Source organism: Lissotriton vulgaris, chromosome 10 (genome assembly GCF_964263255.1).
Source record: "Lissotriton vulgaris chromosome 10, aLisVul1.2, whole genome shotgun sequence".
Classification (NCBI taxonomy): Eukaryota; Metazoa; Chordata; class Amphibia; order Caudata; family Salamandridae; genus Lissotriton; species Lissotriton vulgaris.
In genome coordinates, this window is record NC_141698.1 from 74,911,880 (window position 1) to 74,926,738 (window position 14,859).

Here is a 14,859-nt window from a genome sequence, read left to right on the forward strand (position 1 = left end):
CCCCACCCACCTCTGGCTGACACAGGACCGTCTCGCCTTCACGAAGCAACTCAAGACCTGGCTGATCGAGCAGTAGCGGACCCCCGCGCCTTGAGACCCTCCGGGTGAGTAGCGCGCTTTACAAATTCCTTGATTGATTGATGTGATACTGGACACCCGATCGTAACATTAGGACACTGGGTTATCCTTTCTACTCCCACCTTTAGGGGGTAACGGCGGTAGCGTACGCCAGGTGTGCTTTTATATCTCTTCATTTAGGCACTCACAGTTACGACCTGTGCGTGAATGAACTTCTAGTGGGAGCGGTTGATTATATATGTAATTTGCTGATTTTCTTTAAGGCCCCGCTTTCTGCTTCTGCCTCTGGACCCCCGCTATTATTTGCTGTATTCGTCCTGAACCGGAACTCCACCGGCTCCGCCATTAAGGGACTTTTCTCCGCCTTTATGTGGCCGTTCTATTACTCACTCGAGGTAGTATCAGAGGGCCCTTTTATCGGCTCACAATATTTAGTTGGGATGCGGCAGGACTGAAAATATAAAATAGTGAGTGGTTTCTTTATATATTTTTCGGTTTGTTGCTTCTTTTTCATTAGCCTATTCCTGGATATGAAGCTTACAGCAGATACTGACCACTAGATTTAGTACGGACTCATTTAACGCCAAGAGCTATTCCTTGCAAGTCATTTCGCTGTTCGGGGTATCTATCTCACAGCACATTTTGTTTCATCCCTATTCCCACTATGCTTTGAAATTCTGGCAGTAGGAAGCTATTTCTGTTCACTTTTGCCAACTTCCTCTTGGTTTCTTCACATGTCATTATACATTTGGTGGTTGCTAGGCCTGTGACTGTCCTTTCGTACCTGCTCACACATCTTTTACGTTTTCCAAGGCACTGGTGCTGATACTGGAGGTACTCATTAGCTTGATCTTTCACGCACTTGTTAGGTTGGTTTCTCTTTTGGGGAGGACCATGTGTATTTTTCATTCAATGACATGGCTTTCTGTCTTTTTGCTTTATAGAACGGAGCCTTGGAATATATTTGATGTAAATAAATTCTTTCATTCCCCCAAACTTTATGGCTCATTCCCAGGATTGCATCGTATTTGTGCCCCGAAGAAGGAGACGGCTAGACCGTAGCCCTACACTGAAACGCGCGTCGGCACGTTGCTTGACAGGGACCACATAGTGGTACATGAAAAAGAACTACAAAGAACGAAGTGTTACAATGTTACATTTATGTTTTCAGACCAACTACTAATTGTTTATGATGTTTCTTGAGTAATAGTGAGTGGAATATTTGATTCCAACTATCTTCCGGATCTTCATCGCCTCATTGAAACACTTTTCTTCAACTCCTCTTTAACAGTGCAAGATACCACTGTGTTCTTTTTTCTAGGTCACGGTCTCCATACTTCTGCATCTCTTTTTAACGTGCGACTGTCAGTGAGATATGAGCGTTAATGCGATTACAGTATGCTTGATTGTTTAGATTGTGTTAGGATGCAACTAGTTTGAGGATGTTTTAATTGTTTTTTGCCGCTATTCATTCTGTTGGGGGGGAGGGGGGTCATTTTTATTTGTTTTCATATGGATTCAATGGGACAGAATACATTTATGTTATTATGCCAATTGTTTTGTTCTGATTCTCATGTATATATAAAAAAGTAAAAAATGCATTAAATGTTTTGAAATTGCCACAGATAATAAAAAAAAATTTTTTTGTATCATCCACTTTTCAGCATATCTGTTAAGCACATTCTTTAATGTTGGTTGTGTTTTTAATTCGTTCCCCGGATTAGAGACTGACATGTAGTCGTTGAGAGACGCTTTGCGCTCTGGTTTATCTATAGGCAGAACAACATTTTTCCCTTCTTGTGTCGGGTTCGCTTTTAATACAACAGCTATGGAACAAGAAATCTATTTGTGAGTTGCGCTGGCAAGTACCGGATCCTAAGTACAAGTCTCACTGAACATCTGCACATGCATAGGCTTACTTCAGGAGGTTCGGAAATGAGAGTAGGAGATGGCTGAGGGCACAGTCAACTATCTCATAACAAACATAGTAGACATGCAGAGAAGAAGTCTCAGAGACTACACAAGCTTGCTTGATAGGGCGAGGCAGAAACAGTAGCACTCCAGCCACAACAAAAGCTCCTTACTCTCAGGGTGCAAACAGTCCTCACAGCACACTTACAGGGATTCACTAAAATGCTCATGTCCCTGGACAAATATCCTCCTGGTGTATTCTGCCAATGATCAAGCAAGATACAGGATTCTTCATTCCATGCAATAAGGACAGGGAATTGATAGGGAACACAAGATAAACGATACTGAACAGATTACCATAAACATTTTTTTAACACAATGCAGTAAATACAGAGGAGTGCCTTAACTTAAGCAATCGTGACAATTAATTTGCATTGTCATTGTTTGCGGTATGAAGATGAGCAAATAAATGAATACAGAGCAGGTCATCTCCTAGCTTTAATGGGCCTCTGAAAACACGGAGCCATACAGCCAAACCATCTAAGCTCTATTAAGATGTCTGAATTACCCCCCCCCCCACCCCCATTTACACAAAGCATTGTTGTTGATATCCACAAATGCATTCCTCATAAGCATGTTGATTTTGTAATGCAGGCGACCATGATCAAAACAGATCTTCGACTACCTGTTCCTCGAAACAACTTACCTACAAGCTCCGGCACCTCAAAGATCTCCTTAATTATAGATTTCATAAGGGCGTGATTTAAGAGGGTAAACAAATCCAATATAATCAATATAGTAGGATTTCATTAATCAAAATTGTTAGAGAGAACTACACAGCTCTTCCGACAGTTCACAGGGCGCCATTCACTAGATTTATCGTTTACAAAGGCCAGGAAATTTTAAAAAGAAAATGGCACCAAACCACAGGTCAAGTAACTTTATTAAAGTTCCATGACCCAAAAAGTCTCCACTCTCCCATTCATTCATAAACAAGTTACATAAACATTTTGGACAAAGGCTTTTAATTAGTCGGTATTATTGCATTAAGCAAGGGTTATTTATTGGCTCACTGAAATAATGCCTTCATAAAAGAGATCAGTATTTGTCCCCACAGTCCTAGGTTCATAGTTCAGCTGCTACACTCAGCATTTCAGCTGTCAGAAGTTGACATACAGAGTAATATCGAGCTGGTCAACAGTAAGCAAATATTACATGCCAATTGCGCCAAGAGACCGGTCAGAAGGAGCATGTTCTGAACAGCTTTGTTTTTTATGCATACTTTATTTTCACTGTGTGATGGAGTAATGCAAGGCAGAATCAGTCACTTGTAGGAGGGAAATAAAAATGACTGACTCCAATCCAGTGATTGCCAATTGACATACAATTTGCTTCTACCCTGGTCCAGAAGACTTTCCACGTGATCCAGACATGCGACTGGCTGCGCCCAAAACTACTACTATTAATTGAGTTACTGGGCTGACAGTGACTGAATCTGAAAAACATAAACCTGTCTTAGGAAGATCTGACCCAGGACCAAGTTATCCTGATGTACTCTTGGCATGCGACACACTACAGCTCACTCCAAGAGGCAGTCATAAATAAAATACAGATTAATCTGGGCACATTTCAGACCAGTTTCCACAAGTATATGAACAGATGTCTAAAATTATACACAAACGACAATACTGGAGTTAAGGATGTTTCATCCATCTAGTGATCTCATTCCATCGCAGCAAATAAAACATGCATTGCAATTTCAATAGGTGTACCTTTAAATGAATGTTGTATAGTAACATCTATAATTACAAGTAGAAAGCATGGCAATGGACATGTGTTTGGTGGAAACAAAAAACTGTAGAATAATATTGGTGTTTGTTAAAAGGTCAGGTTAAGGTTGCATAGTCAAGCCAAACCTAAAAATCCATGTAGGTTAATAATTGCACTGCTTCCAACTGCACCTCTGCCAGAGTAAAACACCATAAATGATCTAGTTATCAAAGAAATGTCAATATCATTACAATGTCATGTGTTTGCCTCGGAAAGTTCAAGTTCAAGCTCTGGCAGCTGGATAAATAAACAAAATGGTCACAGCTGTGTCGTGGGCAAGCACATTTTTGTGGAAACACACAACTTCTCTCCAATCACAAAAAAAAACCTTTTGGCTCCCAACATGTAGGTGGAACCAATGCCCCTCCCTTGGCGATTCTCACATAATTGTCTGGTGACAGCTGTGCTGTCAAGCCAGACAATAAAAATAACCACACTGAGCCAATTCTCTTACTGCTGTCTATCAAATAATCCAGGCCTGTTCAAGATCCAAAGGACACTATCACAAGGAAGTCAAATTTAACCACCAGAAGTTTCCTTGTCGAATGAAGTAGATGCAGTACATATTTCTTCCTGGTGATTTGCAGTTGCTGGGCACCAGCACTAATCTTTGACGACTGGGACTTATTTTTCAGCATCAGACTTTTGATACAGACCAAGATTGAGAGCAGCAGAAAAGGGGGACAGAAGGAGGAAGACAAAGGAAAATAATGAAAAAATGACGCGGGTCACACCTGCACTCATTATCAGGGGACAGGCACTTAATTTTTCCTCAACAGGCTGATACAGAGCAAGGGAGAGAACAACACAAAAGGGGGAAGGAGGAATACAAAGACGGAAAACCGTGATAAAGGGAGAAAAACGGGATAAAAAAAAACATGCAAGAGTGAGAAAAAGAGGCCGGGGAGTGTCTGGTGGAATCAAGACTATGCAGCCTTGGCATTCGGATCCTTAAACATTGATAGCACTGACTTCGGGCTTCTGACCAAAACTTTGGGTCCGGTACTACTACTTTAAAAAAAAAAACTGTCTGGTGGCATATAGAACATGGCATGGCAATGGTTGTGGTCTCCTAAAATATACTTCAGGGACATGCACTTAACAAGAATTACAAATTAGCCACTGGAGAGCAGCAGTGCATAACCACTAGAGATAATTCAGTGCAATATCTCTGGATGGGACTATGAAAACATGCAACCCAGCAAAGGATGCAAGCCAATCCCACACTGGTACTTTTGATTAACCCCTTCAATGCTGATGACGAACCCCAGCCGTCATGCACTACGGTGCTCGTGTGCTGATGACGGCTGGGGTTCGTCACGGCCCGCCCCGGTTCGTGTTGTTTACAGCACACAAGGGGAATCGCGGCCGCAAGGAAGGGGTTAAAATTACAGACTCGCTTAATAAGCAAAAGGCTCGACTCTTATGAGGTTACAGGGGTCTAGGATTTAAAAATGGTGACAAAAGCATTTCCCCCATCTCATGTTCTGGTGCCAACACTTCATAGAGGAGACAATACTGAGCATCCTCTAAAAGAATAGGAAAAAAACTTTTGAGACAGTGAAGGTAAAGCATGGTTTAGACAGGAGTAAGTCCTTAAGGGTAACCTTCCTTTTTCAAGAGGTGTAAGGTGCAATGCTGTAATAGCCTTAGCCAAAATAATATTAAAACGACTGCTGTGGTGAAATAATGAGCTGGAATTCAGATTATCTGCATGCCGAACGTACAGCTCAGCGGGTAAGTGGCGCGCCGGCCTTTGTTACTCCTGATAATAAGGTCCACAATCCTAATGGTAAAAAGACGCTATGGGACAACCGCGTCAAGCTTCACCTACACCTGCCGATAGGCTCTGAACAGTCTCATCCAAATAGATGCATGCAGTCTGAAGGAACTCTTATTTCTGCTGCAGTCTAATCTAAGAGTCTCCTGGGGGAGAAACCAGTTTTAATTTACAGTAGTTTTCAGCTTTGAATTATGAGAATATATACAAGTTAAAAATTAAAAGTACATTTTAAGGTATTTTACTTGCTTAAAATGATCCCAACAGCAAGAAACATCATTTTTATTCACTAAAAAGCATTTGAATCCCAGCTTTATATCCTTATCTTGATCTCTGTACACATAACCGCAAATACTCTAACTGGAGAGAAAAAAGGACTGCAAAGAAAACCTGAACAGACAACCAAGGCTCGCATTATTAGCTCATCTGATTTCCTGATGCTTTATACGGGCCCTGCTGCTGTAATACAGCACCTCGAATTACTAACAACTCGGGGGACCGTAATACAGTTTCATTATATGTTTTGAGCCCTGGAGTTGGGATTAATTGTGGAAGTCTGTGTTTGCATACCAGTGTCAAAATGAGTTTACTTCATTTTCACTTTTCCCCGTACAGTCCGTCAGATTTTAACAGGAAAAAAGTCTATGGCAGAAGAAAACCAAAGGGATAAATTACAGCAAAGAATCCCAATACATTATTAAGGGAGGAGGGAGAGCAATGGATCCGAGGGAGCCCTATTTCTGCTCCAAGTGACATTTCGACAAAAAATGTAATGGAGGACCCAAGATGATGATAAAACATGGACACATTGTGAAGATAAAAAGGGGCATACTGGTGCACAGATAGCGCCCTTTATTAGACCCTCTTTCAAAATATCAAAACAGATTTCCTTTTGAGAGCAGTTTTGAGAAAAGCCTGTTTCAGCTGCTCCATAAGTTTGGAAAGAGGTGCACGCCTTTTCTGTGGGAAAGATATTTAGGGCAAACACTTAGAACTTTGTGCAAACAAACATGAAAGGACTGGCATATGCATTAGATGTGAAACTTCAAATAAAATGTAGCTTTTAGTGTTTAAAAATAATGAGGACTTACCACAGAAAAAGGCTGAGGAAGATTAACATGTGTCTGCCTCCGAAGTTCTTCCAGGATGGGAAATGCTATATCCATTACACTCTAGAGTAAAGGAACACTCAAAGTTTAGTACCTGGAGAACAGTATCCAAACACAATTTTCGAGTAGGACTATTTTACATCAATGCTAAGACAAGTCTGAAAAAGGCTAATTGCACCAAGTAACCATTACACTTGCCAAATGAGTAGTTTTATTTTTTATCAGAGTTGACCTCCCATCAGTCTTTTTACAGGCATGTATACTGGGCCATCAGAGAAGGTTGTGAGCTTACGGACTTGATGTCTACATATGCCAGAAGCAGGCAATAGGAGAGACTCGCAAAAAGTCACCCTAACAGACAACAGTCCTCTTTAACCTTCATAATATATTACATGACAAAGGCACTGCAAAGTTCTCAAATTTGACATCTTGCTTCCTTAAAGTTCCCCGTTTTATGTTCTTGACAACAAGCTCAAGGACTACAGATACATGTTGGGTCACTTTTTCACTCTGCACACCATCTTAAAATAGGCACTAATGACGGAGAGGAATCCTCTAATTTGCATTCACTCCACACAGTATTTTGCCTTTTTGAATTGTTAATAGAATCCATGGCACACCTTAAAACGGTTGTCCGTCTGAAGATAATGAAATCTCTGGAAAACCAGTTTTAGAAGTAATAACTTTCCCTTCTGCAAACAACTTTAAGGCAGCAGTTGGAGGGGTGGGGAATCAGGTTGGGAGACACTAAACATGTGGTTTGTATGTATGCATATACTACTTTGGTATATATACGACAACCAGGGCAAGCAGTTCCTAGATTATTAGATCTACTACAGAAATTCAGGGAAATATTGGGTCTAAAAACAAATCCCAATGAATCCCGATTGGTCGGCTATCTCAGAAGATCGAATACCAGTGGTAGGACTACCATGGGTGGAGGCTTAAAACAAATAACTAGTAATCAGACGGACGAGTACACCTGAGAGTCACTTGGAGCTTAACATAGGGAAAGTTGTGGAAGGTATAAGGGGTTTGGTGTGCTTTTGGTAAGAGCTATTACTGTCCCTCATGAGCAGAATTGCTATTATTAAAATGATCATTTTACCCCGGTGTTTATATGTGGTACAACACTCGTTCTATGAAATCCCTAACCACGTCTTTAAAACCCTAAATGGTTTGATAAAAGAACTGTTATGGGGCTCTAAACTTAATAGGGTGAGTTTATCGACTTTACAGAAACATGGCTAACGAATTTTATTATATGGCCTCCCAGCTGCAACATGCAATTCATTGGCTAGATGAAATTGATACCTAGGAGGGGAGACTCCCTACCAGAACTCCTGATGATGGGAGCAAGAGTCCCACCTAATTGTCCCTACATAATTCAACACTTGGCAAAGATCTGAGAACATACAGTTAAAAAGGTGATAGGCAGAGGCCCATATGCACCGGACATGCCGCTATGGGTGATGCAACCTTTCTCCAAAATCGCAGACTATGTCAGTCCAAAAGTGGAAGGAGAGCAGTTGTCTAACAATGGGAGACCTCGTTCCAAATAGACAATTTATTACCAGAAAAAGTGCAGAGTCCACATTCGAATTGGGGAAAGGACAGTTTGTACAATACAAGAAGATTGTTCAGGTAACCAGAGAACTATGGGCTGCCTTTCCAGAGGAGCCACCTGTATCGAAGGTGCTCCAAGTAATGCTTTACATGGCCCAGGGAGGTCGTTTCATTTCACACATATACTGAGCACTCAGTGACGATTTGATGGTTCAGACACTCCCCATCTAAACACGGTGGAACAAAGCCGTAGTCGATCCCTTGTCAGAACAGGAATGGATCAAGGTACATGAAGGGGTCAAAGAAGTGCACTTGAACGCACAGTTCAAATTGGTTCAGTACAATTTTGTGCACCAAACCTATCTCACCCCCAAATCGTTAAGTAGAATATTTCCAAATCTTAGACATCGATGTCCCTGGCACAAAACACCAGAAGCGGACTGCTTATATATGTTATGGTCCTGCCCAGACAAATTCCTATCAGACGGAAATCTTAGCCAAACTGAAGGAAGCTACAGGGTGGGAGATACCCAATGAGACACGCACAGTACGGTTAGGCCTACTACCTACCGCCAAGAATAAAACACTCAGCAGTACATTTGTAATGCTGGGACTGAGGAGGGAGAATGTTTACGTAAATTCCTTTGGGCTTCATTATTTATACATACTTGATAACGCCTTATATGCTTGTACAAAATGCGAATAAAGAGATTTTAAAAAAAACGAAAAAAGTTCCCTTCTGCAGTATAGTATCTTGGCAAGGACCCCATGCTAGACTGGAGTAGCAGGCAGTACCAAAATTAGAAAGGACTAGTTAGTGAAAAAAAACTGCTAATGAAGGTGGTGATGTTGAGAACACTGCTTTGGAATCACATTCTGTGGATGTGTACTACATTTTGTAACAAATCAACGGTGAATGCAGGACAAAGAAGTACAATCATACCGAGGCTAGTATATTCCTACGTGTTTTTTATCCAACTACCATAAGCATTCAGTATTCTTGAACTGGGAGAAGTTATATTTGGTCTTAATGGAAACACGGGAAAGAAAATGATGGAAGGTTCATACACTGAAGGAGATTGATGAAATGAAATGAAGGGCACAATGACCACTGACCGAAGCTAAAGCATCGAGTGTTATGGCTGCATATGAAACGCTGTTGAGGATGAGGGTACATGGCATGAAGTTTATGATAGAGATGATGCAGTACTGATAGCGGAGAAACACATATTGTGTTTTGGAACATTAGTGTCTGAGAAACACACGGTCATCCTTGCCTAACGGACAAGCAGTGACTGAAGGCAAAGTCCCATTTGATGGTGATGTAGAGGCAACGCCGACTGTTTCTACACTAGTAGTTAATACATTTGTAGAGGATGCAGATGAGCGGTGAAAGTGATCTCAGAGTCTGACAGGCTCTGCCCACTTTACGTTACTGCTCCGATGAAGGGGAATAATGGGAGTGAGAAATCTGAACGCATAGTTTAATCTGAGAGATAGTAAAACAGGATTGCGTGGGTTGACTATCTGCTAATTAAGGTAACAGGCTACAAATGTGATTAAATATTATTACAAATTGTTCTGTAATCCTTCAATCTGATAGCAAGATTTTATAAGCATACAAATCTGAAGTAGAGCCCATGTTAAGTATGTATTTTACATGTGTAAATATGGGCACATTCAATACAGACCAGAAGGTATTCTTCTGCAAAGTTTTAATCTAAACATACATTGCAAGAACAATGTCTGAGAATGCATTAACAGAGAAGATTTGTAGAAATAACACAACAAATAGAAATTATTTCAGAAAATGATGTCCTTTAAAAATCCGAAGCCACTCCAGACTGAGGCCAACATTTATTTATACAAATGCAGATTAATGGTTTAAAAATAAAACAAATTCAGTACATAAACTTCCATTTGATCACATATGCAGTGGGTGTGGGCCTGGTGATACTTCCAGTGATGCCATGTACCTAAGCTAAAGAAGCTCTCAACTTACCCTTTGAAAGTCTAGATTTGGTTCAGGATAAGCAATAGGTCCCAACTGCCCCTTCGGCCCTAAAACAGGACTGCTGCACCAAGTCTGGATGAGTGTACTCCAACACTTATGCTACAAAAGAAGCATAAAAAAATAAACCAAAAAACAATTAGTAGGCATGTCTTACTGCATCTAGCTGTTCAACGTGTGGCTGAACAGCAACTTTGGGTTTCTCAGAAGCTAGATCTTATGTCAACAATTCAGGCGTTTTATAATAAAGGGTAGGAATCAAACGCCTCCCTGTGAACATGTTGCAATTTCATTTTTTTCACTAATTTTAAGTTGCTTATTACAGTTACTGTCTTTTTTAAAAATGTTTTTTTATCCGACCTGACAGTACAGCTAGGGGTCTTCGAGACTGACAGTTTCCAATAAAAAATAGTTGGGTTTGGGCTAGTGCCATTCAGCCGTGAGCTTTGCTAATCATATTTTGAATAAGCCCTAGAATATACATCTCTTGCCTGCTACTGGTGGTTTAATGCATCAGGTCTGCCTCCTAGCACATCCTCCTTTTGCAATGGACCAAGGATTATTTTACATCTGAAAATCACACTTCATTACAAACGCAGCGTCACATTCAGTTGCCATATTCCACACACCCATTTATAAAATGCAACAATCCTGCGTTGTTCCTTTGTACTTTGGGATAGCCTTGACACAATGATTTGCAAGATCAACAAATGTTTCAAGAGTGCAAGCAGCCATATTGGGCACAGGCTATCCTGTTCTAAAGGAAAAATATTCTACTGTTGTCCATCATTCAGCAGTATGTACTGGAGTAAGCATGAAGAACTGCATCTTCGGAATGAAGTATCCTAGAGCCATACAGAACTTGCTGCTGGAACCAGAAGAGGCGGGTCAGGCAGGAACAGGAAGCAGCACTTCTTTAGTCTGTAACGATTCAGCATTTTGCAACCAGGTTCCCACACATCCCCCACCTCTCAGACCTGCGCTTTTCCTACCTCTCACTCACACTGTCCGTTGCGCACGCTTCATAGTGTTCAACATCTCCCCACCCACGTTCCCGGTTGTTGCTGTCCTTTCCATCATTAATTCCTCTCCTTTTACACTAATCAAATTATTCATGCATATCTCACACCCTGACAACCCTGTTCAGGTCCTGCCCCTTCTCTCTCCCGATCACATTATGGAGCTCGATCCCCAAATCAATCGATCCCTGTCCGTCTCCCATCGCAATCCCTTTCCCATCCCATCTATCCCTCAAAACACTGTTCCAGTGTCTGTTCCTCACTTCTGCCCCTTACGCAGTGCCTAATTTTCCTCTGAGACTCTGTCATCCCCACTTTTAATACCTGTCTGTGCCAGTCCCTCTGCTGCACAATCATGGTGCTTACCCACTAGCCCAATCTTTTATTTTACCTTCCTAACCATGGTGCCCACCCCCATCCTTCTGTCATGGTGGTTTACTCTCTACCAGTGCTCTGTTCCATAACCTTCACATCAGTCAGCCCATATTTGGGCAGGGCCATCTATGTGTACCTGCCACTGCTGCTACCTGTGCTGAACCAGTGCCGAGTGTGTTAGAAAGCATGCTGCAGCTGCCAGTGCTTTGTGCGTGTGTGTATGTTTCTTGCACTGCCGTGGTAATGGCTGTAACTATGCTGTGTCGGCAAGCGTAGAGTTGTTCTTGTGGAACGGCTTAGTTCCAAAATTATTACACATTTTTAAAACTTTAACTTTGGAGGCAGATGGGATTGCTAGTTTAGGAGGATTTCTGGCACCTGGTAGGTTGTTCAGCTGCATAAATCGAAGACCATGGTTCCATGTGACTACATTCTCACAAGCTCATCCTCTTCACAGTTCGTCAAAATGTTACACAAATCACTATAACTTCTGATTATCTTTTTCTATTGCATTAACCTTCAGTTTGGAGTTTTTTCATAAATAGTTTGCCCTTTTTAATACTTCGTGGCAATATATATTTGTGTGGATTTCTTACAGCATAGGAATGTATTCAAACAAGCATTAGCAAATCCAATATGCCAGACTTTAATGAGACAACACTTGCAAACAGTATTCTTCATTATAGGAAACTGGCTCTTTATATGATATACCAAATAGAGATATATTGTGGACAGGGGCTTGCTCTAGCAATCCCATAGTGCTCTTCTAGGAGGTAGTTTGGTAGAGTAGCCTTAGGCATATCAGAGAGGAGTGTTAGACCCAAATGCAGTCAATAAATGATGCGCAAAACTCAATAAGGAGATCCACTAATGCTAGGGGACATGGGGACACCAGTGGTCCTCTCCTCGACCAGGATGGGCGGGTGAAGGGTATTTGAGGTGTCAGATATCTTCGTCCGTGAGCACTTCTGGTTTAGGGGACATGCACACAGAGGTTGCAGGTGGCGTCAAGGAGTTCACCTGGGGCAAAACCAAAGTGGACTCAGTCTCATGAGGGCTTGAGGACCCAGTTCACAGTGTTGGCCTACTTCGACTCGGGCTGGGGGGCTTGGGTGCAGTGGTACTTAGCAGCGTCTGGTTCTGTCTGGTCTGGAGGTTCTTTCTGGGGTGCCAGCAGGATGCAGTGGAACAGCTCTGCCGCTCCACAGGAGCCCCTGCATCTTTGTTGGGAGTCAGGCAGTCCTCCCAGGCTTTGAGAGGCACAACAGCCTGCAGGATGAGAAATTTGTTGCAATTAGACGGGAACAGCAGACAGAAGTTGCTCCTTCTTCTGTCTTTGCAGCTCTTCAGTATCCTTCATAGGTCAGCAAGATCTGCTTTTCTGGGGCTCCCCAAAATACTAAATGTAAGGGCGTTTGCCTCCATTTTAGGGGTGGTACTAGCCTGAGGGTGGACAAGCCTATCTGACTTGCTAATTTTCTCCCCTGTCCAGGTTCCAAAGGACTATGGACAAAGGGTGGCGGCATCCTCTCCTGTGAGGTAAGCCAGATTTGCGTACCAAAGGCGGTGGGGTCTGAAATTCCCCTGCCTTGGAAAGCTAGTCTGCAGGTCATCTTGTGGGAGGTGATGTTAATACCCTCTGCCCAAGCAGGCTTAGTTTCTGACCTCCTGAGAGCAAAGGGCTTCACCTTTGGGAGTCAGAAACTTCACCAGTAGTTGGTAGGTTTTCAAGAGGCCCCTCAAAGGTGTCCTCTGAGTGCATGTATTAATAAATCCAACACTGGAATCAGTGTGGGTATATAAATACGAGATATTTAATACCAAACATCTGTTTTCAGTGAAGCCCTCATATAGCTGGGGAACTGGTTTTCACAAGTGTCCAGCACATGTTTTTAAAATGGCTTCTCTGATCACTTGGTACTGGCAGCAATGGGATTGACCAACAAAGAGGCTTGGGCAGATATGCCCACACATGTAGTATGGTGCACCCTGTGTTAGGGCTGTAAGGCCTACTTGACTTACCTAAACTGCATGCAGTGTCTACAGGCATTGCACACAGGGATGAGTGCCATGTAGTGTTTTCACTTTTGGAAGCATCAAAACATGCAGCCTGCAGTGGCAGTCTGTGTGTGTTTGGTGAGAGGTCTTTTAGAGTGGCACAATTTGTGCTGCAGCCGTTAAGGACCTTCTTTCGCCTCGTTACCCTAGGTACTAGTAGTACAACTTTCTAGGGACTTACAGGGAGTGCTAAAGGTATTGCTAATCGGAAGAACGATTGTGCAGTTTTGGGAAAGAGATCTGGCACTGGGGAACGGGTTAGCATGAACCCAGTGCACTTCCAGTCAAAATCACAACAAATAACAGGCAAAGGGGGGGTGGGGGGGGGGGGGGGGGGGGGCGGTAATTGTCAAAAAGGGGCACTTTCCTACAGTCATGCCTTTATTTTAATTTCATTTTGAGTTGAAGGGTTATGTCCTGGTAAGAGAAAGTGTGACAAAGGATAGGCACCCAAAGTATGCCATAATAATCTTGAGATTGACTAATCCCATTGTAAATAGAAGAAAACGTTACAAAAGGATTATTCAGCCTTAGATTAGGTTTTGGGAACCATCTTTCAGAGAGATACTCTCTTTACCTGCAGATTCCTCACCTCATGAATCCTCCCTGGTGCTAGAGTGGATCCGGTAATTTGAAATCGCTCTCCCACATCAGCAAATGGCACGTGGGCACCTTCTCGACTTAAGTTTCTACCTGGTCATGACATCATGGATTCATCCAAGGTGGCATTTAGTTCCCTTACATCAGTACAGTCTTTTTTCCTTGTAATTAAAAGGCAATGGCAGGATGGATGAGAGAAGCAGCAATCTAAAGCAGAAAAACAACCAAACTACCACATAACAAACACACTTTAAAACAAAGAGGTGAATAAGAAGAGCGAGGAACCCTTAAGAGCCACCAGTAGTGAAGAGTTCAGATCTTAAGACACTTTGCGGCTGGGAGGTGCCCCAGAATCGGCTGAAGAAGGGCTGAACACTCCCGCAATGCCAAAGTGAATGCTGTTGCATAAGCGGAATCAGGTCTTGGAGCAAGAGAAAATGGGAAAACCATGCAGCAGCAGTAGGCACAAAGTCTGTCATGGGGCCTCCAACAAAAGAGACCCGCTCTTGAAATGGAACAGGA

The 14,859-nt window shown here is 42.3% G+C and overlaps 1 protein-coding gene across 3 annotated transcripts in view; it reads right to left on the minus strand.

Moving 5' to 3' along the window:
- The window catches only part of LOC147684697 (uncharacterized), a 292,946-nt gene that overhangs the window by 62,907 nt on the left and 215,180 nt on the right, over nt 1-14,859 (minus strand). For all 3 annotated transcript variants that reach the window (XR_015300652.1, XR_015300653.1, XM_086940535.1), the window contains 2 exons: nt 10,277-10,387; nt 6,691-6,771 (listed from right to left, as the gene is read on the minus strand). Coding sequence is in view for 1 of the 3 variants with exons in the window: in XM_086940535.1 (XP_086796661.1) it covers nt 6,691-6,771; nt 10,277-10,387 (192 nt within the window). In the remaining 2 variants the exon portion in view is untranslated. The remainder of the gene's footprint in view (nt 1-6,690; nt 6,772-10,276; nt 10,388-14,859) is intronic.